This window comes from Salmo salar, chromosome 24 (genome assembly GCF_965601325.2).
Source record: "Salmo salar chromosome 24, fSalSal1, whole genome shotgun sequence".
In the NCBI taxonomy this organism is placed as follows: Eukaryota; Metazoa; Chordata; class Actinopteri; order Salmoniformes; family Salmonidae; genus Salmo; species Salmo salar.
Window position 1 is genome coordinate 15,713,471 of NC_138314.1, and position 27,869 is coordinate 15,741,339.

The 27,869-nt window shown below is 42.2% G+C and overlaps 3 protein-coding genes and 1 long non-coding RNA gene across 4 annotated transcripts; 3 read left to right on the forward strand and 1 right to left on the reverse strand.

Moving 5' to 3' along the window:
- Positions 1–2,871: 2,871 nt before the first annotated feature.
- On the forward strand, positions 2,872–8,082 carry LOC145863950 (uncharacterized). Its single transcript, XR_014382507.1, has 4 exons — positions 2,872–3,278; positions 3,899–4,006; positions 6,801–6,895; positions 7,030–8,082. It is a non-coding gene; the product is annotated as an uncharacterized LOC145863950 (long non-coding RNA).
- Positions 8,083–9,318: 1,236 nt separating this feature from the next.
- On the forward strand, positions 9,319–15,328 carry LOC106585055 (DNA polymerase beta). Its single transcript, XM_014170810.3, has 14 exons — positions 9,319–9,515; positions 9,695–9,752; positions 9,933–9,999; positions 10,176–10,250; positions 10,433–10,491; positions 10,644–10,693; positions 10,851–10,902; positions 11,056–11,110; positions 11,223–11,295; positions 11,469–11,539; positions 12,544–12,630; positions 12,954–13,021; positions 13,180–13,319; positions 15,010–15,328. The coding sequence occupies exons 1-14, from the start codon at positions 9,455–9,457 to the stop codon at positions 15,102–15,104; spliced, it is 1,011 nt and encodes a 336-aa protein (XP_014026285.1). The 5' UTR covers positions 9,319–9,454; the 3' UTR covers positions 15,105–15,328.
- Positions 15,329–16,702: 1,374 nt separating this feature from the next.
- On the forward strand, positions 16,703–23,236 carry dyl1 (Dynein light chain 1, cytoplasmic). The gene is given in 3 exon segments (NM_001141596.1): positions 16,703–16,772; positions 21,949–22,087; positions 22,495–23,236. Coding segments are annotated over 2 exon segments (270 nt in total). The 5' UTR covers positions 16,703–16,772; positions 21,949–21,955; the 3' UTR covers positions 22,633–23,236.
- Positions 23,237–24,037: 801 nt separating this feature from the next.
- On the reverse strand, positions 24,038–27,799 carry rpl6 (ribosomal protein L6). The gene is made up of 6 exons (NM_001141697.1): positions 27,649–27,799; positions 27,435–27,533; positions 27,069–27,212; positions 26,151–26,199; positions 25,731–25,915; positions 24,038–24,218 (listed from the first exon to the last, which is right to left on the reverse strand). Exons 1-6 carry the CDS (start codon positions 27,796–27,798, stop codon positions 24,066–24,068), a joined length of 780 nt encoding a protein of 259 aa, NP_001135169.1. The 5' UTR covers position 27,799; the 3' UTR covers positions 24,038–24,065.
- Positions 27,800–27,869: the final 70 nt, after the last annotated feature.

The window sequence follows — 27,869 nt, forward strand, 5'->3', positions numbered from 1 at the left end:
CAAATCGGCATTGAAAAAAGGTTCAAATTTGTTCCACCTGAGCGAGTCTAGGGCCTTAGTACAGGTCTTAGTTAAAGTTGAAGCTCATTAACTGCATTCCTATACAATTTAAAAACCCTAAAATGCTATTTGGAGAACAGCAAAAACAAGCAAAAATTACCCTAGCCATTATTGCATTGGTTGCTGTAGCTTCATTCACCCCAGTTGATCTACAAAAACATAGCCTATTAGCTATACAATTAGCCGCTGCACATTAACTCAGCACCGGGATTAAAAACTATAATTGAATATGTACAGAGGGATGTGTTGGCAGAAAAATATTTTATTAACAAAACGTAAACAATTAAGTTTGCTTGACATAACTTTTTTTGTTGCAGTTTTAAAGCCAATTTCCTCCAATTCTACACATTTTTCCATGGGGTGCAGAGACATTTCTGCTATTTTAAAGCTTATTTCCTGCAATTCTACAATTCTTCCTGCAATTGCCATGATTCATGCCATGTTAATATAATATCTGAGTGAGAGTGACTAACAAAATCAATGGAGCCCCCCTGGAGGTCAGGGCTCGTGGGCATGTGCCCTGCATGCCCGATTGGCGCCCCCCCCCTTGGGTTGTGCCATGGCGGAGATCGTTGTGGGCTATACTCGGCCTTGTCTTAGGACGGTAAGTTGGTGGTTGGAGACATCCCTCTAGTGGTGTGGGGGCTGTGCTTTGGCAAAGTGGGTGGGGTTATATCCTGCCTGTTTGGCCCTGTCCGGGGGTATCATCGGATGGGGCCACAGTGTCTTCTGATCCCTCCTGTCTCAGCCTCCAGTATTTATGCTGCAGTAGTTTATGTGTCGGGGGGCTAGGGTCAGTCTGTTACATCTGGAGTATTTCTCTTGTCTTATCCGGTGTCCTGTGTGAATTTAAATATGCTCTCTCTAATTCTCTCTTTCTCTCTTTCTGTCTTTCTCTCGGAGGACCTGAGCCCTAGGACCATGCCTCAGGACTACCTGGTATGATGACTCCTTGCTGTCCCCAGTCCACCTGGCCGTGCTGCTGCTCCAGTTTCAACTGTTCTGCCTGCGGCTATGGAACCCTGACCTGTTCACCGGACGTGCTTGTTGCACCCTCGACAACTACTATGATTATTATTATTTGACCATGCTGGTCATTTATGAACATTTTAACATTTTAACATCTTGACCATGTTCTGTTATAATATCCACCCTGCACAGCCAGAAGAGGACTGGCCACCCCTCATAGCCTAGTTCCTCTCTAGGTTTCTTCCTAGGTTTTTGGCCTTTCTAGGGAGTTTTTCCTAGGGAGTTTTTCCTAGCCACCGTGCTTCTTTCACATGCTTTGCTTGCTGTTTGGGGTTTTAGGCTGGGTTTCTGTACAGCACTTTGAGATATCAGCTGATGTACGAAGGGCTATATAAAAATAAATTTGATTTGATTTGATATTTCGGCCATGATTAGACTAACTAGCCTAACTTACTAAAATGGGCTAATTGAGTGACTGTCGGTGAGTAACATATAAGAGGAAAACTGCTGATGCACAACCACGTTTCGGAATTGCACATTGTGTATTCTATCATTCTAACTCTCAACAGTAAATTGAGACCACGACTGAGTGTCCCCCCCCCCAAAAAAAAATATCGAAATGTATTTGTTTATTTATTTACTTGGATCCCATTAGCTTTTGCAAAGGTGTCCTCATAGCTCGCTCTGACTTGTGGTCAAAGCGAGTCTGACCACAAGTCAGAGACCACTATGATGACACACCAAATGGTGTGTCATCATAGGCTTTTGTAGATATTCTTTTGTAGGCTACAGTCCAAGCTATGGTTTCCAATGGTGCAACTGTTGTCGGCAGCCAAAGATTATACAACTTAAATAAACGCTTTGAGGTAAGGACGCCAGCAGTGGTGTAGACTATGAGTGATACGGATATCACTTTTATTGATATTTATATAGCGCATTGGTGTGAATCACACCTGCACTCTCATTAAGTTATTTGCGCCTTACGGATTGTGGTTGTTGTGTGTGGCTGTTCACAAATGTACCTAGCAAATATTTTTATGTGGGGCCCACATGGGTTAATGAAGGGCTGTTCAACGGGCCCCATGAGGGAAACCCAACAGGGAACCACAAAGTTTTGTCCTCAGTATCCATGTTGGCCCCACTTGTGGTTGCCATGTTGGGCTTTACAGTATGTTCATGGGTTCATTTTGTGCTTCTTGAGGGACCCCAGTGGGCAAATGTGCTCTTACCCACAGGGGTGCCAAGTTTTAAGCCTACATGGGTTGAAGAATGGTTTTAACACGTAGGCCCCAAATAGGATAACCACTTACTGTAGGACCCACAAAGTGTTGTCCTCAGGATCCACTTTGGCCCCTCATGTGGTTGCCATGTTGGGGTTTATGTGGGTTCATGTTGGGCTTATTGAGGTATATGTGTATATTAACCCAATAATGGTTGAATTTAAGAAGTTTAAGCTGCCTATCAATCATTGTTATTGCGACCAGTGGACAGCCAGCCAATGCGCTCTTGCAACAGCTGCATAGTGCATACTGTATATTTATCCTGCGATAGATGTTGTTCAATTGGTAATATTCTAAAAGTAACTGAAAGTAATCAGATTACGGTACATTACTGAGATTGGGTAATCCAAAAGTTACGTTAATGATCATAATTCTGGACAGGTAGCAGCTGGTAACTAACTGTAACGGATTACATTTAGAAAGTAACCTACCCAACCCTGCTTATGCTATACCCATATTGCAAAATTCACATTGAAGCAAAGAACATTATGCCTAGGCTAGTCCTAGGCTTACAGAAGAGGGTATCTTTAGAAGCCTCCCTGTATGCACAGCCTCTGCCAAGAGGTCTGGATCTTTATGGCACAGAAACTGTATTTATATTGCCCAACAACCAGGATTGCTCCATCTATCCCAGCAGTTCCACCTCAGAGACTCATGATGGCACTCATATTATATATAACTTATATGAAACTCATATTAGCCCTCAATTGCTTATTCATGTCTTGGCTTTATTTCTCACAATAAGCATTATAAAGTTGACCAGGTCGCCAGGTGTACGGTGTTTCCTCCGACACATTAGTGCGGCTGGCTTCCGGGTTGGATGTGCATTGTGTCAAGAAGCAGTGCGGCTTGGTTGGGTTGTGTTTCGGAGGACGCATGGCTCTCGACCTTCGCCTCTCCCGAGTCCGTATGGGAGTTGCAGCGATGAGACAAGACTGTAACTACTACCAATTGGATACCACGAAATTGGTGAGGAAAAGAGGCAAAAAATAATAATAAAAAATAATATTCATAATAATAAAATTTAAAAAATCCTCCTTTCTACATTGTATCAAACTTGGGTGCAAATATATGCCATCACCAATTATATTATTACATTTAACGGATAAATGTTCTTGTCACGTCAAAAGTTAGTGATGCCATAATAACCGTTGTATAGTTGCGCAAAAATTCCTACTCTTTAAATTGAACGAAAGTAACCTCTATGTTCACTGCCACTAGTGAATAACCACTTTCCCTGTCTGTCAAACTTTAAAGCTACTTGTTATCTGCAGTAGGAATGGTTACACTGTTGCCATGGTGGGGGATTTGGTTTGAGCACTGTTGTCACTGTCTGCGTCATCACTGACTCTGCTGCTTAGTTGACTGGGCTGCAGTGTTAGCTGGCTAACTGTAGTTGGCTTGAAGTCTGTAGTATTTTATAAAAGGTAATATTTGTCACAAAACTGTAAAATCGATTGTAACTATAGTGTTTGTATAAATATGTGTTTATTTATATTTAGTATTTTAGGAACAGTAATGTTATGTCTAGTTATCAGTCAGTCGTCAATTAATTAATTATCACAGTGCCATCCGTTTTGTCACCAAAGCCCCATATACTACCCACCACTGCGACCTGTACGCTCTCGTTGGCTGGCCCTCGCTTCATACTCGTCGCCAAACCCACTGGCTCCAGGTCATCTACAAGACCCTGCTAGGTAAAGTCCCGCCTTATCTCTGCTCACTGGTCACCATAGCTGCACCCACCCATAGCACGCGTTCCAGCAGGTATATCTCACTTGTCACCCCCAAAGCCAATTACTCCTTTGGCTGCCTCTCCTTCCAGTTCTCTGCTGCCAATGACTGGAACGAACTACAAAAATCTCTGAAACTGGAAACACTTATCTCCCTCACTAGCTTTAAGCACCAGCTGTCAGAGCAGCTCACAGATCACTGCACCTGTACATAGCACATCTATAAATAGCCCAAACAACTACCTATTCCCCTACTGTATTTATTTATTTTGCTCCTTTGCACCCCAGTATTTCTACTTTGCACACTCATCTACTGTCAAATCTACCATTCCAGTGTTTTAATTGCTATATTGTATTTACTTCGCCACCATGGCCTATTTATTGCCTTTACCTCCCTTATCTCACCTCATTTGCTCACATTGTATATAGACTTATTTTTCTACTGTATTATTGACTGTATGTTTGTTTTACTCCATGTGTAACTCTGTGTTGTTATATGTGTCGAACTGCTTTGCTTTATCTTGGCCAGGTCGCAATTGTAAATGAGAACTTGTTCTCAACTTGCCAACCTGGTTAAATAAAGGTAAAATATATATATATATTTTTTAAATGCATCGATATATTTTGCTACCTAATTTACTAGCCAAGCTATTATCCTACAGATTAAATGTAATGTCAAAATTTAGATTTCTGCCTAAATAGACATACCCAAAAGAAATGATTTATCATGAGAAGGTCATAAACAATACATAGTACTGTTTTTCTGCCAGACATACAGTTGAAGTCGGAAGTTTATATACACTTAGGTTGGAGTCATTAAAACTCGTTTTTCAACCACTCCAAAAATTTCTTGTTAACAAACTATACATTTACATTACATTTACATTTAAGTCATTTAGCAGACGCTCTTATCCAGAGCGACTTACAAATTGGTGCATTCACCTTATAATATCCAGTGGAACAACCACTTACAATAGTGCATCTAAATCTTTTAAGGGGGGGGGTTAGAAGGATAACTTTATCCTATCCCAGGTATAGTTTTGGCAAGTCGGTTAGGACATCTACTTTGTGCATGACGCAAATAATTTTTCCAACAATTGTTTACAGACAGATTATTTCACTGTATCGCAATTCCAGTGGGTCAGAAGTTTACATACACTAAGTTGACTGTGCCTTTAAACAGCTTGGAAAATTCCAGAAAATGATGTCATGGCTTTAGAAGCTCCTGATAGGCTAATTCACATCATTTGAGTCAATTGGAGGTGTACCTATGGATGTATTTCAAGGCCTACCTTCAAATTCAGTGCCTCTTTGCTTGACATCATGGGAACATCAAAAGAAATCAGTAAAGACCTCCAAAAGCCAGGTTCATCCTTGGGAGCAATTTCGAAACGCCTGAAGGTACCACGTTCATCTGTACAAACAATAGTATGCAAGTATAAACACCATGTGACCACACAGCCATCATACCGCTCAGGAAGGAGATGTGTTCTGTCTCCTAGAGATGAACGTACTTTGGTGCGAAAAGTGCAAATCAATCCCAGAACAACAGCAAATGACCTTGTGAAGATGCTAGAGGAAACAAGTACAAAAGTAACTATATCCACAGTAAAACGAGTCCTATATCGACATAACCTGAAGGCCCCTCAGCAAGGAAGAAGCCACTGCTTGAAAACCGCCATAAAAAAGCCAGACTATGGTTTGCAACTGCACGTGGAGACAAAGATCGTACTTTTTGGAGAAATGTCCTCTGGTCTGATGAAACAAAAATAGAACTGTTTGGCCATAATGACCATTGTTATGTTTGGAGGAAAAAGGGGGAAGCTTGCAAGCTGAAGAACACCATCCCAACAGTGAAGCGCGGGGGTGGCAGCATCATGTTGTGGGGGTACTTTGCTGCAGGAGGGACTGGTGCACTTCACAAAATAGATTGAAGCAACATCTCAAGACATCAGTCAGGAAGTTAAAGCTTGGTCGCAAATGGGTCTTCCAAATGGACAATGACCCCAAGCATACTTCCAAAGTTGTGGCAAAATGGCTTAAGGACAACAAAGTCAAGGTATTGGAGTGGCCATCACAAAGCCCTGACCTCAATCCCATAAATGTGTGGGCAGAACTGAAAAAGCGTGTGCGAGCAAGGAAGCCTACAAACCTGACTCAGTTACACCAGCTCTGTCAGGAGGAATGGGCCAAAATTCACCCAACTTATTGTGGGAAGCTTGTGGAAGGCTACCCGAAGTGTTTGACCCAAGTTAAACAATTTAAAGGCAATGCTACCAAAAACTAATGGAGTGTATGTAAGCTTCTGACCCACTGGGAATGTGATGAAAGAAATAAAAGCTGAAATCACTCTCTACTATTATTCTGACATTTCACATTCTTAAAATAAAGTGGTGATCCTTACTGACCTAAGACAGGGAATTTTTACTTGGATTAAATGTCAGGAATTGTTCAACTGAGTTTAAATGTATTTGGCTAAGGTGTATGTAAACTTCCGACTTCAACTGTTTGTGAGAACGCTGTTCACCGACTACAGCTTAGTGTTCAACACCATAGTGCTAAATAGCAGACTTAACGTTTAAGAGCTAACAACCACATTTTCTCTAACAGCAGGTCATGGTCGGAGTGTTTTTTTTCTAACTGGCTAGCAAGCTAGCTACTTGATTTCCGACATGATAACGTTACTTTCTGAAATGTGAACTCAGTGAAAAAACTAACCCAATTTAGAATTTCTGTGTTGGTCTCTGTGTTGCAACAGGTGTTCAGTGATGTGTGAGGGTCCCTCCATGATATCTGGGCCCATACCCCCAGAGCACTCCTTTTTTCCCAAATACTACAAATGTCCTGTCTCTGGTAAGATAGCTAACATGTACAGCTTTTAAAAATCCCAATAATTGTTGGTACAACATGCCACCCAGTGTCTTACTGTTCATTGTCTTCCTTACTTCCTTACACTCCCATCCTTCTGTGGATGAGTCTTATCCCAGCTAGGGGTCGTCTGGAGGGGAACGCTGATGGGAGTCCAGCCTTTGTCTCTGGTCCCCTTACCCCGGACCCTGTGTTGTATTCAGGCTGCTACAGCACACGCATCCCTCAGCACCAATGACTCAGCCCTAACGCCACACACATCCTGGAGAGGGGCCAGAGAGGGGTGGCGGGGGCCCTGCTCAAACTGGAGGGGTTCTCCCTCTTTCTCAACGCCTTGTCAAATTCAAAGCCACATCTGTGGTTGGAGTGTATGCTTAGAATAGTTAGACTTTATCTCATTGTAGTACATTATATGCAAGGGTGGTGGCTGTTTACTATACAGTAAAATACATTCAAAAGGTTAAACAGACACAGTTAGACTGTGGTACCTCTCTCACGTTCCACGTATTCTCGGTTTGTCCCATTAAGGCTATGATTAAGAAGTTGGAGCTCTTCTCTGTCTGCATTAACAAGGACAACACACAGGTCTTTCCATCATTGAATGATTTTTTTGTGTGCAAATGAACTCAAGCTTACAGACAATGTCAAATGTGATATAGCGAAGCACCTGAGTGAGTTGGATGTGCCATTACGCAGGTACTTTCCCGAAATGGATGACACAAACAACTGGATTCGTTATCCCTTTCATGCACCGCCTCCAGTCCACTTACCGATATCTGAACAAGAGAGCCTCATCGAAATTGCAACAAGCGGTTCTGTGAAAATTGTATTTAATCAGAAGCCACTGCCAGATTTCTGGATTGGGCTGCGCTCAGAGTATCCTGCCTTGACAAATCGCGCTGTTAAGACACTGATGCCCTTTGCAACCACGTACCTATGTGAGAGTGGATTCTCGGCCCTCACTAGCATGAAAACTAAATACAGGCACATACTGTGTGTGGAAAATTATTTAAGACTGAGACTCTCTCCAATACAATCCAACAATGCAGAGTTATGTACATCATTTCAAGCACACCCTTCTCATTAACCTGTGGTGAGTTATTCACAATTTTCAATGAACAAATAAGGTTTTATATGTAAGATGTTTAAATAAAGAGCAAAATTATTGATTATATTATTATTTGTGCCCTGGTCCTATAAGAGCTCTTTGTTACTTCCCATGAGCCGCTTTGTGACAAACTCACATTCATTCTTATGTTTAATAAATGTATCGTATAGTGTGAGTGTGGCAGGCTTACAATGATGGCAAAAAACAACATTTGAGAGTGCGCTGACCCTGGTGCTAGAGGGGGTACTCTGCTGGAGGTTGAATGTTTGAAGGGGTATGGGACTAAAAAGTTTGGGAACCACTGGTCCAAATGAATGGAAAAAGGAGCAGTGTACAGTGATGAGAATGTCCCTTCATATCTAGTAGGAGTATGGTTTGTTAATGAGGAGTAGCTGAGCAGATGACCAATCTTGAAAAAAATAATTTGAGATATCCAAACTGGTGGAGAGAGTGCTGGGTTTGATGTTTTGTGGTTCTGTGGATCAGAAGGAACGTTTGTTGCGTCTCACCCAATTTGATAAGTTTGAAGTGTCATGTGTGTTTCTTCGGAACAGGGCACCCCTCAAGGGGGTTATATCTGACGTTTCGTGGGAAGTCAATTTTGAAGAGATTAAAAATATTACTGGAGTGATTGATGCACGTCGGATGAATCGTATAGTGAATGGTGAAAAAGTTAAGTCTATCTGTTCTTTTTTTAATTTATTTTATATGGAGTTTCTTCCTACTCATGTGCAGTTGGGGTATATAAACTACAGAGTCAGAGCATTTATCCAAAGACCAATGCAGTGTGATCATCGTAAAGCTTTTGCTCATGTGACATGTTGCAATTGTGGTTGGAACCAAAAAGCTACATATTTCAATTGCCAGACAAGGGATAAAGAGAATGAGGTGTCCAAAGTCAGTGCTGTCCAGAGCACTTCATATGCAGCAGCTGTTAAAAGGGTTGAGGGTTTGAATGGTGGTGGATAGGCCTTCACTGCTGGCTGCAGCATATGTGTTTCACCAGCAGGACCCTGACATGTTAAAGGTTAAGAAGGTGGACTTTGAGGCCTTTATAGCTATGGTGATTAATGGCACTGCCAAGGTGGAGAGAAGGTCCAGGAAGATAGATATTGTGGATGCGGCAATATTTCGCGGCGGAGCAGCCCTAGAGCCTGAGAAGGGAGATATCGAGATTTGAAAGAAGGAAGAAGTGGGAGTTTTGTTTTGTCAATGTACTATTTTATTTGGGTGGATATGGATTTTCTTTTGACCTTGTTCTGGTTTTTCAACCGTCCACTTGGTGGCGGCAATACTCATTTTTGGGTTGTAGTCCGCGGTAAAACCATCAGAAGAAGAAAAAGAAGCAGAAGAAAGGCAGTCTTAGCTACACTACTTGCAAGCACGTAAAATAAGAATACAATACAATATACTTTTGGAAAAGCTTGAATACAGAGATGAGTAAAAGGAAAGCGCCACAGGAATCCCCAAACGAGGGAATAACAGACTTTCTTACCGGTAAGCCAAGAGACTTGAAGGCTAGCTAGCTAGCTAGCTAACGACAGCTGGCTAGCACATAATAGATAGGTTAGGTAGTTTAGCCTGTTAATCTCTCCAATATTCTCTGTTAGAGTTTGTTTCTTCCATATGCGAAGCCTGTGAGTGAGTGTGCTTTTGTATCTGTTTCTTTCTCCCAGAATTGGCCAACTATGAGAGGAATGTCAACAGAGCTATACACAAGTACAATGCCTACAGGTAAGATATGGGAGTAGTGTAGTGAGAGATGTGAGTGTCCCTTCACAACAGACATCTGTTTAAGTTATTTATATGGCTCATTCGGTCCTTGGTCATACGAACATTTCTTTTTTTACGCCTCGTTTACTCCCTCATTTACTGTAAATAACTTTATCTGTGTTGTGCCACTGTGTTCTTTAGGAAAGCAGCTTCAGTGATCTCCAAGTACCCCCAGAAGATCAAAAATGGGGAAGAGGCCAAGAAACTGGTGAGGGCATAAGTGATGAGAGAGGAAAATGTCACAGACAGTACAGTGCTGTTATAGTGGTGGTTGACTGTAGTTGATTGATTTGAAAGCTCATCTGATGACAGCCAATGCTCACCAGTGACATACTATAACAATATATCATTATACTTTCTATTGTGTTCATCTATTTTAAATAGGATGGCGTTGGAAAAGAGATCGCTAAGAAGATAGATGAGTTTTTACAAACAGGAACACTTAAGAAGTTAGAAAAGGTAAGTGTTTGAGGGATGCCATGTAAAACTTAATGCAAGGACAGTGAATTCTGCAGTCTGTCACTTCTTTGTCCCCTGTGACCACAATACAAAATGCACAAATAACCTTTTTAAAGATGATGATTATATTATTAATTTCACTCAGTTTGATGCAGGCTAATGGATTGTGTTTATCTTCCTAGATTCGTAATGATGACACCAGCTCCTCCATCAATTTCCTTACCAGAGTCACTGGTATTGGGTATGTCTTCTGCATTGTTTGTTAAACCCAATCCCTGACCCTAGCCCCTGGGTGGCAAACCCTTCTCGTAGAGAGCTACCGTTCTGCATGATTTTGTTCCAGACCTTATTTAAGACACCTGAGCAGTTAACTCTTTCTTTCTCTTCCACTAGTCCTGCTGCTGCCAGAAAGTTCTTTGATGAGGGAGTGAAGACTCTGGAAGGTTTGCTCAACTTTTGAAGCTATTTTACATTTAGAAGAAGATACCAGAGTAGCCTGCAGTGCATATGGTGAAGGGTTGAGTATATGTAGGAATGCCATACAATTTCATAAGTAACTTCAATTGTTATTAGACTACATTAACACTGTTGTGCTTTTAGATCTGAAGAAAATCGAACACAAGCTCAATCATCATCAGCAGATTGGACTCAAGTAAGTATGAATTTCCTATGTCAGTGGCTCAGTCTGCATGCACCAATGTAAGTGTTTTGCTAATGTTGTATTTGCATCATTGGTTGGTGACTCATACATTCCAATGTAAGTTTCCTTTGCATGCTTGGTGACGCTGCTCTGTGCCCGCTGTAGGTACTTTGAGGAGTTTGAGAAGAGGATTCCACGATCTGAGATGACGAAGATGGAGGTGAGTGAAATTACTATTGTGAGAGAGCGAATTCAGATTGAATTTTTTAAGTGATTAGAATGGCATGTATTTACTCTTACCTCTGTCTTATGCTTCTTGTGTGTTTGTCCAGACTCTCATTCTGCAGGAGCTGGAGTTGGTGGATACTGAGTACATTGGGACAATCTGTGGAAGCTACAGGAGAGGTGAGTCCACCATGTACCTGGTGGTTTTTACTATTACTAACTGTGTTTATATTTGCAATTGTCATGTAGTATCAAGGAAGTGATTGCACTGGGAAGACAGATTTTTATGCATGTGATAATCTCTTTTAGGTAATTTCTTAATTATTTAACTGTTCCTGCATTCCCTCATGCAGGTGCTGAATCCAGTGGGGATATTGATATCTTACTGACCCACCCAAACTATACCTCTGTGGATGAGAAACAGGTAACCACCAAACTCCACAATGCCAACTGCTGCTTTGGCACTGTATTGATTTAATATATATTAAGCAGGAGAGGACCATCCTCCTCAGTGAATTTCATAAAAACAGTGAAACATTTAAAAATGTATCCTTTTTAGATAAAACTATATGAAATATATTCATGTCACCAAATAATTGATTAAAACACATTGTTTTGCAATGGTCTGCAGTAGCCTCAACAGCACTATGTAGGGTAGAACCATGGTGTTTAGACGGAGGACAGCTAGCTTCTGCCCTCCTCTGGGTACATTGACTTCAGTACAAAACCTAGGATGCTCATGGTTCTCACCCTCTTCCATAGACTTACACAGTAATTATGACAACTTCTGGAGGACATCCTCCAACCTATTAGAACTCTTGCAGCATGAACTGACGTGTTGTCCACCCAATCAAAGGATCAGAGAATGAATCTCGTACTGAAAGCATAAGCTACAGTTTGCTAGCACTGCAGTGCATAAAATGTGGTGAATAGTTGACTCAAAAGTTTTGGTGGATGCCAGGAGAATGCATAGTTTGGTGGAGGAGGAATAAAGGTCTGGGGCTGTTTTTCATGGTTCGCTCTAGGCCCCTTAGTTCCAGTGAAGGGAAATCTTAACGCTAGAGCATACAATGACATTCTAGACGATTCTGTGCTTCCAACTTTGTGGCAACAGTTTGGGGAAGGGCCTTTCCTGTTTCGGCATGACAATACCCCCGTGCACAAAGTGAGGTCCATACAGAAATGGTTTGTCGAGATCGGTGTGGAAGAACTTGACTGGCCGGCACAGAGCCCTGACCTTAACCCCATCGAACACCTTTGGGATGAATTGGAATGCCGACTGTGTGCCAGGCCTAATCGCCCGACCTCACTAATGCTCTTGTTGCTGAATGGAAGCAAGTCCCCGCAGCAATGTTCCAACATCATTGCATTCAACAGAAGATGACTCGCATATGCTCATAACATAATTCTTTGCTCTTCCTCTTTCAGCCCAAACTTCTCCATGCCGTGGTGGAGCATTTTGAATCCATTGGGTTCATTACAGACACACTGTCCAAAGGAGACACCAAATACATGGTGAGGACTTTTTGTGGCTAGCAAGCTGCAAGGAATGTTGCTTAATCTGTCTAGTAACTAAGATGTTTTATGTTGTCATTGGTGATGTATTTTGTGCAGGGAGGGTCTGTATTTTGTGCAGGGAGGGTCTGTACTTTACTAAATCTGAAGCAACAGTTCAAGCAGATGGCTCACTGGTTATTTATGTGATTGTTGCTCTCTCTCTAGGATGTCTGTCAGCAGAATTAGTTTAATCAGTCAGATAGTTTATCTATTCAGTCTTTATTTAGCTATAAATAAGTGTCCTACCCCTCTACCACATGGTCATTGATATATGTCTCTAGGGAGTCTGCCAGCTGCAGCAGAATGATGAAGGTGAGGAGGAATATCTTCACAGACGCATTGATATCAGGTGGGTAGCTAGTTACCCTCCACAAACGCACCTAATCACGTGGTTCTGATGACTCTGTTGCCTGGAGGATGGTCAGATAGAGCTCTTTCAATGACATTTGATTATCTTTTCCTTTACCTTGCTGTAACAGAAATACAATTTCCCTTATCTCACTGCAGGTTAATTCCTAAGGACCAGTATTACTGTGGTGTGCTGTATTTCACTGGCAGTGACATCTTCAATAAGAACATGAGAACTCACGCTCTGGAGAAAGGCTTCACCCTCAATGAGTACACCATCCGTCCAGTGGGGGTCACTGGTGAGTCACGCTGAAATATCAGCAGTCCAAAACCAACCCCTTGCCCCTATTCCTAGACCAGGGTGTCAAATATACAGGCCCGCGAGCCGATTCAATGTGACTCACGTTTTTAGTAAAAACATGTAATCTATATATAATCAAAATCATTTTGGGGGAAAATATTTACACATTTTGACGCCGAGGAAATCTTTAAAAACAATTGTGCGGCCCTATGGACCTCGGTGAATACAGAATGAAATGCATAAGTATCTAATTTACGTAAGTATTCACACCCCTGAGTCAATACATGTTAGAACCATCTTTGGCAGCGATTACAGCTGTGAGTCTTTCTGGGTAAGTCTCCATGAGCTTTACACACCTGGATTGTACGATATTTGCACATTATGATTTTTTTAATTCTTAAAGCTCTGTCAACTTGGTTGTTGATCATTGCTAGACAGCCATTTTCAGGTCTTGCCAAAGATTTTCAAGTCAATTTTTTATTTTTTATTGTCAACTTTAACTAGGCCACTCAGGAACATTCAATGTCATCTTGGTAAGCAACTCCAGTATATATTTGGCCTTGTGTTTTAGGTTATTCCCTGCTGAAAGGTGAATTTGTCTCCCAGTGTCTGGAAATGATGAAAAGCATACCAATAACATGATGCAACCACCACCATGCTTGACAATATGAAGTGGTGTACTCAGTGATGTGTTGGATTTGCTCCAAACATAACTAACTTGGTTCCGAATACAAAGCGTTCATTTCTTAGACACATTTTTTGCAGTTTTTTTAGTGTCTTATTGTATACTTTTTTTTGTGTCTTTCTGCAAACTGGATGCATGTTTTGGAATATCTGTATTATGTACAGGCCTCCTTCTTTTTACTCTGTCATTTAGGTTAGTGTTGTGGAGTGACTACTATGTTGTTGATCCATCCTCAGTTTTTTCTTATCACAGCCATTTAACTCTTAACTGTTTTAAAATCACCATTGGCCTCATGGTGAAATCCCTGAGCAGTTTCCTTCCTCTCCGGCAACTTACTTAGGAAGGACGCCTGTATCTTTGTAGTGACTGGGTGTATTGATACACCATCCAAAGTGTCATTAATAACTTCACCATGCTCAAAGGGATATTCAATGTCTGCTTTTTTTTATTTTTACCCATCTACCAATAGGTGCCCTTCTTTGCCAGGCATTGTAAACCTCCCTGGTCTTTGTGGTTGAATCAGTGTTTGAAATGTACTGCTCGACTGAGCGACCTTCCAGATATTTGTATGTGTGGGGTACAGAGATGAGGTAGTCATTCAAAAATCATGTTAAACACTATTGCACGCAGCGTGTAATAGTGACTTGTTAAGCACATTTTTACTCCTGAACTTATTTAGGCTTGCCATAACAAAGGGGTTGAATACTTATTGACTCAAGACATTTCAGCTTTTCATTTTTATTTAATTTGGAAAATATTCTAAAAACATAATTCCACTTTGACATTATGGAGTATTGTGTGTAGGCCAGTGAATACTTTTGGAAGGCATGCAATGAATCCTTCAGATCAAAGTGTCTGGAGGTAGATTTTTTTAAAGGCACCTGTATCTTATTTACTGAAATTCAGCAACGTTTCCATCTCTCCGTCACAGTTGGATTAGCCAACTGTGTAAAGTCAGTTTAAACAGCAAGGTTAGTTCATGTCTGTGTTTCTCTGGTTGTAGGTATGGCTGGGGAACCTCTGATGGTGGACAGTGAGAAGGATATCTTTGACTACATCCAATGGAAATACAGAGAGCCCAAAGAACGCAGCGAATGATAAGAAGGGACTTTTTATCCTCACATGATTTAACTGCCAACAAGGCTGAAAATAGTGTATGTTTGTGTTTATCTATGTGTCTTAGGGTTTCTTTTTATTTTGGTGTCTGTTTTCCCAGGAGGGAAAAATAGCACAACCTTGTTGGTCTTTTTTAAGTTGTTCTGAGGTTTCTCCCACAGATTGACAGAACGTGTATACTCAAAATATACTTGCAAACACTCTAACTCTTGTGATACGCGTGCTTTTTTTTGACGACATCACCAGAGATTTGTACTCTGACAATGCCAAGACAGAATTATTTGTTTACATTACTGTCACTCAGCAGAATCATCCAAATATATTTTTATTGCGCTAAAATAATAACTTGTGTATCGAACAGCAACGCAGTCTGTTACTGCTTTGTCACGGTCTTGTTTGGCTAGCTAGGCAACAATGTCACCTTGACTGCAGAAACAGACTGGCCACCAGGCTAAAGCATAGGACTACTGTTAGGACAATACCAGATCTTTTAGTATGCCTAACTAGTCACTCCTGCAGCATCTTTGTACATTGTTGTTTCCTTCACTCACTGTCAAGTTTTATATGTATTATGTCTGGGGGACCATGTATCATGCTTTTGAGATGAAGTTACTTCCAAGATGAAAACACAGAGTGATTAATGGATATTATGTTACATATAGTTCTTCTGTCTTTTTAGAACCAGATGTACCCGTGAGCAGTTGGAGTCCATTTTCCCTATCTAGATTTTTGTAATTAATTTTTATGGGTGGAAATGTAACCCGGTTTGTAATTGAGCTCTATCCTCATGATTTCTAGGGAATAAATGGTGCCCATAAACATGTCAAGATGGCCTAACTTTTGTACTGTTATTGATACTGCTAGCTAACAGCAAACTAGTCAGGTTTTTAGTAACCCATGTTAGAAATCAAGAGAATGGTGCATGTGTTGTATATGTTATGATGGTCTTGTCACTGTAGGTATAGATACTTAGATGTATTTAAGTAATGTGTTCCATTGTTTATAATGATGGGTGAGTGAAATAAAGACATTTACAGAAAATGTATATTTTTTTCTCGAAGGCTCATTAAAGATCACCCTGTCAGAGTAAATTAAGTATTTTTGAGTAAGGGAGATGGGCAATTTACTAAATGGGTACCTGGGTCTGTCTGTGCATAAAAATATAATCTATTTCGATAGACTGGGCAAACTTTTTCAGACCAGCCACAATGGACGTACAAAACGTATATTCCGGTTTGTGTGTAATAAATCCATATTATGAGTAATAAAAAATAAAAAAATAGACTTCTATTTAACTAGCTAGCTACATGTCTTTGAGTCTGTGTACTGCTAAGCATTAGTAGAAGCCTAATAGTACTGTCTTTGCTAATATTGTTTACAATTACACAGCGGTTGCCATGGAAACCAACGACGTATGAACCGCAAAGCATGATGGGCTGAAATAAAATGCAGCAAGAAATACCAGCGAAAGCTGCGAGAGATTGACCAATAACTACACCGTATGCATAACGGTTAGCCAATAAGAGATAAGTGCGATCGTGTCTTCTGTCAGTTACACACCCACATTACTTTTTGTCCACCACTTAGCGGGAGTTGTAGCTGTGAAATCAAGCGTCCATATAGCGGAGACAACCGGCGTTGGATAATAAGGTAAAAAAAAATTGCTAGGCTATTATGAGCTCTCCTTAATGTTTTTAATCAGTGTAGGTGGTCTAAGAATAATTTGCGATCTGAGTTGATAAGTACAGTTGAACCCGCTAGCTATTTGCGTCTGAGTGGCACACAACAGGCGTCATTAATTAATCTTTTACAAGCTAGCCTACTAACGGCAGCTAGCTAGTTCATGTTAGATTGCCAGCCCGATATCAAGTTACATTACGACATCTAACATAATATCATTAATGACTTGTTTGCAAGGTGGCACCCATGGAGATCCTATTCAATTACTAGAGGGGATTTGTGAAACCCAAAAAGTTCCAGAATGTGTTGAAAAATGGCAGCCATATTGGTCAGGGAGAAATCAAAACCAGTCTAATTGGAATGAATGGCAGAGGCATAATCCTCCTGCTTTTACTTATGCAGGAAAATAAAAGTAAAGCATGCGATATCATAAATTGTGCAATACAATATTTTAGGTTGACACATTTTAAGTTAATAGAAAAATCATGCAGGTTTTATATCTACACTTTGTGTATCTATATCAACAGACCATAAATGGATACGTTTGTTTTCTTCGAAAGGTGTGTTTTATTATGATACAACATCAGTACTTGTTGCATTATTTTACAACTTGTCCAATGCTGCTTTCACATGCTAGTTGGATCTCGGAAACTCAAAATTGTCCAACTTGCTAACTGCATGTACATATACACTTGCCATGTGCAACCAGTTAGCAACTCCCTGACCAAAATGGCTGACTTTTAGACCATCATAAGGTTTAACCCCATTCTAGTATTGTAATTCCTAATTTTATGATAGCACCTGTCTTACGAATTTAAAGGAAAACATTGCTGTTTGCAGTAAGTTATTATGCTAATTTTTACTTTACTAATTTGGGGAAATGGTGAGTTATGGTTTTTGTTTTGTTCGAAATAACAAAAATGTTGCTTGACAACTTGAATAGATTGAAGAAGATGAGAATTCTAGCTACACAATAGTGGTGAGGAGGAGTCTACCGTGTCCGGATGCGATTTCACCATAAATCTTCTGTATTCAGGGTACACTCAAACATCGTTTTAAGATTGAGAGTAACAGCTGATTTCGAGATTGTATATAGATTTGCTCTCCTTAAATACACTTCATGACCAAAAGTATGTGGACACCTGCTTGTCTATCATCTCATTCCAAAATCATGGGCATTCATATGGATTTGGTCCCCTTTTGCTGATATAACAGCCTCTGCTCTTTTGGGAAGGCTTTCCACTAGATGTTGGAACATTGCTGCAGGGACTTGCTTCCATTCAGGCACGAGCGTTAGAAAGGTCTGCCACTGATGTTGGGTGATTTAGGCCTGGCACGCAGTCGGCGTTCCAATTCATCCCAATTCATCCCAAAGGTGTTTGATGGGGTTGAGGTCAGGGCTCTGTGCAGGCTGGTCAAGTTCTTCCACACCGATCTTGACAAACCATTTCTGTATGGACCACGCTTTGTGATCGGGGACATTGTCATGCTGAAACAGGAAAGGCCCTTCCTCAAACTGTTGCCACAAAATTGGATACACAGAATCGTTTAGAATGTAATTGTATGCTGAAGCAATAAGATTTCCCTTCACTGGAACTAAGGAGCCTAGCCCGAACCATGAAAAAGCCCTAGAACATTATTGCTCCTCCACCAAACTTTACAGTAGGCACTATGCATTGGGGCAGGTAGGGTTCTCCTTGCATGTGCCAAACCCAGATAGTGAAGCGTGATTAATCACTCCAGAGAACGCGTTTCCACCACTTCAGCCGACGCTTGGCATTGCGCGTGGTGATCTTAAGCGTGTGTGGCTGCTCGGCCATGGAAACCCATTTCATGAAGCTCCCAAAGAACTGTTATTTTGCTGATGTTGCTTCCAGAGACAAGTTTGAACTCGGTAGTGAGTGTTGTAACCGAGGACATACTATTTTTATGCGCTTCAGCACTCTGCGGTCCTGTTCTGTGGGCTTGTGTGGCCTGCCACTTTGTGGCTGAGCCGTTGTTGCTCCTAGATGATTCCACGTCACAATAACAGCACTACAGTTGACTGGGGCAGCTCTAATGGTGCAGAAATTTGACCAACTGACTTGCTGAAAAGGTGGCATCCAATTACGATGCCATGGTGAAAGTCACTGAGCGCTTCAGTAAGGCCATTCTACTGCCAATGTTTTCTATGGAGATTGCATGGCTGTGTGCTCTATTTATATATATATTTTTTTTATACACCTGTCAGCAACGGGTGTGGCTGAAATGGATGAATCCACTAATTTGAAGGGGTGTCCATATACTGTGTGTGTGTGTGTGTGTGTATGTATGTATGTATGTATATATATATATATATATATATATACAGCTCAAAAAAAATAAAGGGAACACTTAAACAACACAATGTAACTCCAAGTCAATCACACTTCTGTGAAATCAAACTGTCCACTTAGGCAGCAACACTGATTGACAATAAATTTCACATGCTGTTGTACAAATGGAATAGACAACAGGTGGAAATTATAGGCAATTAGCAAGACACCCCCAATAAAGAAGTGGTTCTGCAGGTGCTGACCACAGACCACTTCTCAGTTCCTATGCTTCCTGGCTGATGTTTTGGTCACTTTTGAATGCTGGTGGTGCTTTCACTCTAGTGGTAGCATGAGACGGAGTCTACAACCCACACAAGTGGCTCAGGTAGTGCAGCTCATTCATCCAGGATGGCACATCAATGCGAGCTGTGGCAAGAAGGTTTGTTGTGTCTGTCAGCATAGTGTCCAGAGCATGGAGGCGCTACCAGGAGACAGGCCAGTACATCAGGAGATGTGGAGGAGGCCGTAGGAGGGCAACAACCCAGCAGCTGGACCGCTACCTCCGCCTTTGTGCAAGGAGGAGCAGGAGGAGCACTGCCAGAGCCCTGCAGAATGACCTCCAGCAGGCCACAAATGTGCATGTGTCTGCTCAAACGGTCAGAAACAGACTCCATGAGGGTGGTATGAGGGCCCGACGTCCACAGGTGGGGGTTGTGCTTACAGCCCAACACCGTGCAGGACGTTTGGCATTTGCCAGAGAACACCAAGATTGGCAAATTCGCCACTGGCGCCCTGTGCTCTTCACAGATGAAAGCAGGTTCACACTGAGCAAGTGACAGACGTGACAGAGTCTGGAGACGCCGTGGAGAACGTTCTGCTGCCTGCAACATCCTCCAGCATGACCGGTTTGGCGGTGGGTCAGTCATGGTGTGGGGTGGCATTTCTTTGGGGGGCCGCACAGCCCTCCATGTGCTCGCCAGAGGTAGCCTGACTGCCATTAGGTACCGAGATGAGATCCTCAGACCCCTTGTGAGACCATATGCTGGTGCGGTTGGCCCTGGGTTCCTCCTGATGCAAGACAATGCTAGACCTCATGTGGCTGGAGTGTGTCAGCAGTTCCTGCAAGAGGAAGGCATTGATGCTATGGACTGGCCCGCCCGTTCCCCAGACCTGAATCCAATAGAGCACATCTGGGACATCATGTCTCGCTCCATCCACCAACGCCACGTTGCACCACAGACTGTCCAAGAGTTGGCGGATGCTTTAGTCCAGGTGTGGGAGGAGATCCCTCAGGAGACCATCCGCCACCTCATCAGGAGCATGCCCAGGCGTTGTAGGGAGGTCATACAGGCACGTGGAGGCCACACACACTACTGAGCCTCATTTTGACTTGTTTTAAGGACATTACATCAATGTTGGCTCAGCCTGTAGTGTGGTTTTCCACTTTAATTTTGAGTGTGACTCGAAATCCAGACCTCCATGGGTTGATTAATTGGATTTCCATTGATTATTTTTGTTGTCAGCACATTCAACTATGTAAAGAAAAAAGTATTTAATAAGATTATTTCTTTCATTCAGATCTAGGATGTGTTGTATAAGTGTTCCCTTTATTGTTTTGAGCAGTATATATTATATACGTGTGTGTCATCTGATTTTATTGGTTTTAGACTCTGAATTGTTTAATCAAACGTTTTGCCACCAGCTCCTGATTAGCCTACTGCTCACATGTGCACTACGCCTGAGCTCGTTTTCCCTGGCTAAACTAGCTGGCTTGCTGAACTATGCTAGTTTTCATCCTCATTGTCAAACTTCATAAATACTGCACCCTCAACTTCAAAACTCCTTTGGTAGATATACGATCATGTAATTAAGAAATTACCTGGAAAGAAACCTTACAATTATGTTTTGTTGAATAGTCATGACTGTTTTGAGATAAATGTCGTAAGACAACAGTAGCAAAAGATATCATTGCTTTGCCAACACAGCCAGATGTGTACAGTCTTGTACTTGTAACCTTTTTTCAACTTACTATTGTATTTGTTGATTAAATCTGACATTTATTAATGAGTAATCCAGAAATGTCAAGAGTTAATTGACAAGAGATCTCGACAAAATAGATAAACTATACAGATCGCATTTACTACAATGAATGGCTAAATTACTTCCGGACACTAAGGGTCTGGAGCTCCCCTTCCTCCTCACCACTCTAGAAGTGTATCCATAGAAACTACACAGAGCGCGGTTGCCATGTGCCAGTCATTATTTAACTGGTATTTGCACAGTAGTAATCCACGGTTGGTTAGCCAGAATGGATTCTGACCCTACGCTTGCTTACAGCTGTGCTAGGTTCGGACAGGCTGCATGTTTAGATTAAGAGCCAGCTCCGCGGTGTCTTAATCTAAAGACATGGCTCGGAAAGACGGACCTCAATCCAGGGATGCGAAATGCGTTGTACTCCGACTTGTCCAATTCACTGTTACACCGAGACGATTGAATGAATGAATGCTACTCTAGCAGTCGTTTTATCTTCTGTGTAACAGTTGGGATAATGGGACAATTTGGAGTATACCTCATTTCTCACCCCTGGGTTGAGGTATGTTTTCCGAGCCATATCCTGCTCTGCGGTGTCTTGCTGGCCCCAGTAAGCAAGCGTAGGGTTCGGAATCTATTCTGGCTACTGCTTGGTGTGTTAAGCTCTGATCTGAAGATGTTAGCTAGTGGATGATGAGTCTTAACACACCAAGTTCTTTCTAGAAGTATTTAGTGAGTAGCATTTAAAATACTGGGTGAGCCCAGGTTGAACCCTATCATTCTGTGCTGTTGGTTAATACTGTGATGTTTTGGTTTCCTAGGGCAACCATGTCTGACAGAAAAGCAGTCATAAAAAATGCCGACATGTCAGAGGAGATGCAGCAGGATGCAGTGGAGTGCGCCACGCAGGCTCTGGAGAAGTACAACATCGAGAAAGACATCGCCGCATACATCAAGAAGGTACCCACCCGAGACTTACCTATTCAATAACTATCATGGTCTGTGGCTGAATGACTCCCTGCCTATTCCCCATACAGAGCAGTGTGACTCTTGCCAAAAGTTACTCTCTGGGGGGATTGATTCATTCTGTGGCTATCCATATTTTACGATTGTCTAAAATATCGTTCGATGCTCAAACGATCTGTTGAATTGCATACATGGGGAAAGGGATGTTATCCCCAGGCTTTGGTATAACATTGAGTTCAAGTAGTCCGACCTTTTAGAATGTTAGCTACCTGATTTACTGGTTAACTAGAACTCGAAGTCAAATTGTATGACATTTACTACAGTGGTGCAGGGTCACTGGATTGTAAAAAATAAACACTGCTGTCTTGTTAATCATGCATTCCTGTCTCTGCCCCTCCCAGGAGTTTGACAAGAAGTACAACCCCACCTGGCATTGCATTGTAGGGAGGAACTTTGGCAGCTACGTGACCCATGAGACCAAGCATTTCATCTACTTCTACTTGGGCCAGGTGGCCATCCTGCTCTTCAAGTCTGGCTGAGGAGCCAGCCGCCCCAGCCCCTTTAACATCAACTGACCATTAAATATTGACTGACTCGACAGAAAGGCTCTATCATTCCTGGTCAACAGGAACCGCCTTTCTGTGCTGCTTTCTACCATTTTGTTCCTTTGTTTAAAGAAAATACCTGGCCATGTGAGAGAAATTAAACACTTGTATTTATGTTTTCTATTGCAGTAGATTGTCACTAATTTGATTTTAAATAAAAGCGATATCATTTGGCTTTCTGGGTTTACCTGTTGTAGTTCATTTTAGCTACTTGTGTTCACTTACTATAAAGCATCTTGAGGTCCATCATCCAAATGTATTGAATGACAGCACTGATTGTGAGGGGAACAGGTTTCTCCTGATAACCAGAAACTACAATGTGTGGGACCAGGATTTAAATATATTCTCATCCCACTTGAATATTAATTACATTAGCCCAAGTAAATATTGGTGATAATCGTCCATAAAATAATTCATACATTGCCACAACTTTAGATGGCATGAGTCAATTATAGCTAGAACAGCACACAGGACTTGTGGGCAGTGGTGAAATGTACCCAGCTGTCATACTTGAGTAAAAATAAAGATACCTTAATAGAAAATGACTCCAGTCAAACATTAAATACTACAGTAAAAGTACTTGGTGTAAAATATACTGGATGGAGATGCTCATGTTCCTTATATTAAGCAAACCAGACCGCACCATAAGACTGATAGCCAAGGGCACACTCCACTCGTAAGTCCACCAGATCAGAAGCAGTTGGGATGACCAGGGATATTAAGTGTGAATTTGTCAATGGAACACATTTTCCCTGACACCCAAAAGTACATGGAGCAAAAATGTAAAGTACACAGACCCCAAAAAACAAGTACTTAAGACCACCATTTGTGGGTAGGCAATGCAGCCAAGTGACTGGTTGTGTACATCTTTTCCAGAGTAAAGTGACCCCTTTATTTGAAGAAAAACACCTGGTCCAGGGATCGTAATTCTGGCCGATGCTAAAAATTGCCACCCTTTCTACAGATGGTCAAAGCAGCTGCATGCTGAGCATTTTCATGCAACTGTCCTTAACACCGTATGACTCATCTAGCACAACCTACCAAACTGTTCCATCGTAAATACAAGCCGAATGGCTTAAAGCTTAAATGTCAGTGAAGACACTCATTCTGTAAGTGTAGGGGTGGATGTGAGCCAATAGGAAACTGATTTGTTGATACAATAGCAGCAACCAAACACCTGATGTGTCCTGAATGCCTTTGACAGCCCAGCCTGCAATAAAACCCCATTAAGAGTTTGAGTTACAGGGGAGCTACTAATCTACAATGATGTCCCCAAATGCTTTGTGTATTTGAAACTCAAATCAGCCCATTTACACACAATCACAAGGTGAGATAGGACTGTGGTGGTACTCTTTATTACAACACATTTAGAAAACCAGTTTGTGAGGGTAGACCCCATTGGAGAGGCAGAAAGAGGATCGCAGGTAGCCCTTCAGCTGGGGAACCTTCTTAATGAGGGGTAGAAGCTGAGAGTCCACAGCCTTCTGGTCCTCCTTCCTCTGCACTGTCAACTGGTACTTCTGTAGAAGGGGGAGAGGTAAGAGTTTCAGATATGCTTTTAACTGGGATGTCACAAGCATTTTCTAGCCACAACCAAAGAGGGAAGAACCGTTATTCACCATATATTAAGCAAAAGACCCACTCCCAATTGAAAGATTTGAGCAGTGAGGATAAACATTAGCTAGATTTCCAACCAATTGGGACAGATTAATGGGAATATTCAAAAATCTACATAAATTATGCACATTTTCCCACTAGTGGTCTTTCCACCAAACTGAATTGCGGAGGATAAAAATCAGTGCGTGATGACAGTGTACACAAAATGTACTTTTCCACTTCAGTTTTCCTGTATCGAATAAAAATGTAATGTTCAATGTTCTTCCATCGCATTTTCAACTCTACCAAACAATTGCTTGCGTTAAATAGCAAATGTGCCTACTCCGGTCTTGGCACGTGCGCTCTAGCCAACAGCTTGCAGACAGATACAGGTAGGTTAGTCTACAACACGAGATTATTATGGATAAGAGCGAGAATAGATTTGTCAGACGGCTGTCAAGCATCGATCATGTCACCAGAATAGGATCCTCGGCATTTATCTGTAACCTAACCGAGTCGTAGTGGGAGGACCACACACCATGTCATCGCGTGACTCAGTTTACTTCGACATTATATAAATATTTGTGCCATTGCTCGCATCATTTTACCGTCAATATCATCCCACCATGTCGAACAAACGTTGGCATTTATAAAATTGTGCCGACACTTCCTGTTTCCTATCACAGCGGTCCTGATTTTGTATGATTCCTTTTTTAAATATACGGTATGACTTTACTAGTGGATGGAAATGTGGTTAATGACTGCATTCTCCAAATAACATTCTAAGGAATGTAGGATTAATGCACCATGATTTTTATGTTACTTGTCCAATAACAGCACTCAACAGTAACCATTACTCCTCCCCCCCACTAGTCTAAATCCCAGGAGGGTTTGGAAGTGTGTATATACAGTAGTTTATGTGTCGGGGGGCTAGGGTCAGTCTTATATCTGGAGTACTTCTCCGGTCTTATCCGGTGTCCTGTGTGAATTTAAGTATGCTCTCTCTCGGAGGACCTGAGCCCTAAGACCATGCCCCAGTACTACCTGGCATGATGACTCCTTGTTGTCCCCAGTCCACCTGGCCGTGCTGCTGCTCCAGTTTCAACTGTTCTGCCTGCGGCTATGGAACCCTGACCTTTTCACTGTGATTACTATTATTTGACCATGCTGGTCATTTATGAACATTTGAACATCTTGGCCATGTTCTGTTATAATCTCCACCCGGCACAGCCAGAAGAGGACTGGCCACCCCTCATAACCTGGTTCCTCTCTAGGTTTCTTCCTAGGGAGTTTTTCCTAGCCACCGTGCTTATACACCTGCATTGCTTGCTGTTTGGGGTTTTAGGCTGGGTTTCTGTACAGTACTTATATCGGCTGATGTAAGAAGGGCTATATAAATACATTTGATTTGATATATCTAGTAGTGTGAAGTTGACCTCTTTCTCTGTGTCAAAGATCTCTCCTTCCTGGTGGCGGGGTCTCCTCAGCCTCTTCTTCTTGAAGTAGGCATCTGACAGAGTCTTGGGGATCTTCATGCCAGAGATGTCGACCTTGGTTGCTGTGGCAATGACAAACTTCTGGTGTGCCCGGCGCAGGGGAACACGGTTCAGGGCCAGGGGACCTAGAGGATGGAGAAAGCAAGAGGGTGATTGAGTTACAACTGAAAATGCAAGAACAGCATACTTTTCCAAACATCACATCAAGATAAGGCTACCTGATGGGGTACTGCAGCTGCACAGACGTGATTGTGAGCTATAAAATCTCACTGGACATTCCGACCAGAACTACTCTATGCAACACTTGTTCGGCCAATTCACTGATTAATAGGAATGTTTCAAAGCACTGGTTGTTCTTACCAGTTACAAGCAGGAGACCACTGGAGAGCTGCTTCAGGAACACAACACGCTGAGGGGAGAGAAGAGTCAGTTACTGCATTGCACAGGGCAACATCTACCACACATACATGCTACTGAAGTGATAACCAATCCTGGTTCTGAAAAACTATGAAGACTTCGAAAAACCAATGGTAATAGTGCCATAGCCAAAACCAAACAAGCCGGCCTTCCATTAGAATGTAGAGCTGATCTACTTGTTACAGTAAGAGAAATATCCATAACACTAGTATAATAAAATTGTACTAGACCACTGACTATTTAAAATGTATTGGGAAACGCATACATAAATCTAACAAATCTGTTCAGATATTGTTTATCAACTCGATATTCTCCACTTCACACATTTATGTGCTTCCAATACAACGCTGTGAGTGTCCTCTGCCAATTGAGCAGCACTTAAAGCTGAAACCATAGCAGCAGGCCCTGCTACGTGCATTCAGTGTGTGGGCGCAGTCCTGTGTGTGGGCACTACCGTAATATGCCTGTGTGAGGCTTGAACGTGTGTTTTTTAGTGTGGGAAAAAAGGAAACTGATTTGGTAGTGTGGGAGTATTGTGCAGCTTATCGCATGTAGAGCAAAGGACAGTTCTAAGGAGGGTAGCAGTGCAACACGGGTGTTTAGAATAGTGTGCATAGCACGCCATCTCAGCAATATAATAGGTCGCTAAATAATGCTACTGTGAGTAGCTTGAGCATGCGAAAGCAATGTATATTTATGAGTGATGGCAGTGTCATGTGTAGCCATGCGAGTGTTCACCTTCCTGCACTGGTGTCCAGTGAGCAGGACAAGGACTCTTCCGGGGGTGGTGCATGAGTCTGTTTCAGAGGTGGTGGGTGCGTCTGTGCACACACACACACACACGAGTCTGTTTGATCTCACCTTTCCACGGTGGCGCCCAGTGAGTAGTACAAGCACGGTTCCTGGGGTGATGGTGGCACGCAGGTTCCTCTTGTGCTGGCTGAAAGGCTTCTTACCATGGTTCTTCAGCTTACGGGGCACATCCTCTGTGGGGTAGTAACGGGGCTGGGGGGCACAGAGTCAGGGGATCAAACTACTTCACAGGTGTAGAACCATTTAACACCACCAGCCATGTCTCGCAATCAGACCTTACTGCAGTATATTGAAATGGTGAAAAGTTATTCTGCTGAATGATTGTGAGCTGCAAAACTCACTGACAATTGCATCGATCCAAGAGCAACATGACACCAACTACAATTAAGGAAACTGTTTGAGCCAATGACTCACCATCTTGCGCATCTTGACAACACGAGTGCCTCCATTCTTGTCTCCGCCAACAGTCTTGGTGATTGTGGATGGAGTCTTGACCTTCATCTTCTTCTCAATCTGAAACAAGCAAGACACTTCAGTACACTACACATACAAACTTGAAGTCTAACAGGTCCAATGTAGAGAACCAAGGGGACAGCTTTCCCCAGACTGCGTGCCTCCCTTCTCTCACCTTGGTCTCAGTGGTCTTGGTCTTCCTCTTGTACATGGCCCTGCGGGCGTACATGGCAGAGCGGGAGTAGCGACCGATGCCCCTGGCCAGGACAGGGTTCCGGCTGCAATGAGCCTTCTTGGCCACCTTCTTCTTGTCTCCCTCTGCCATCTGCGGACAGACCAGGGGACCCGAATGGGTTAAACACATGGATACAATACTATAGAACAATATTTATAGAA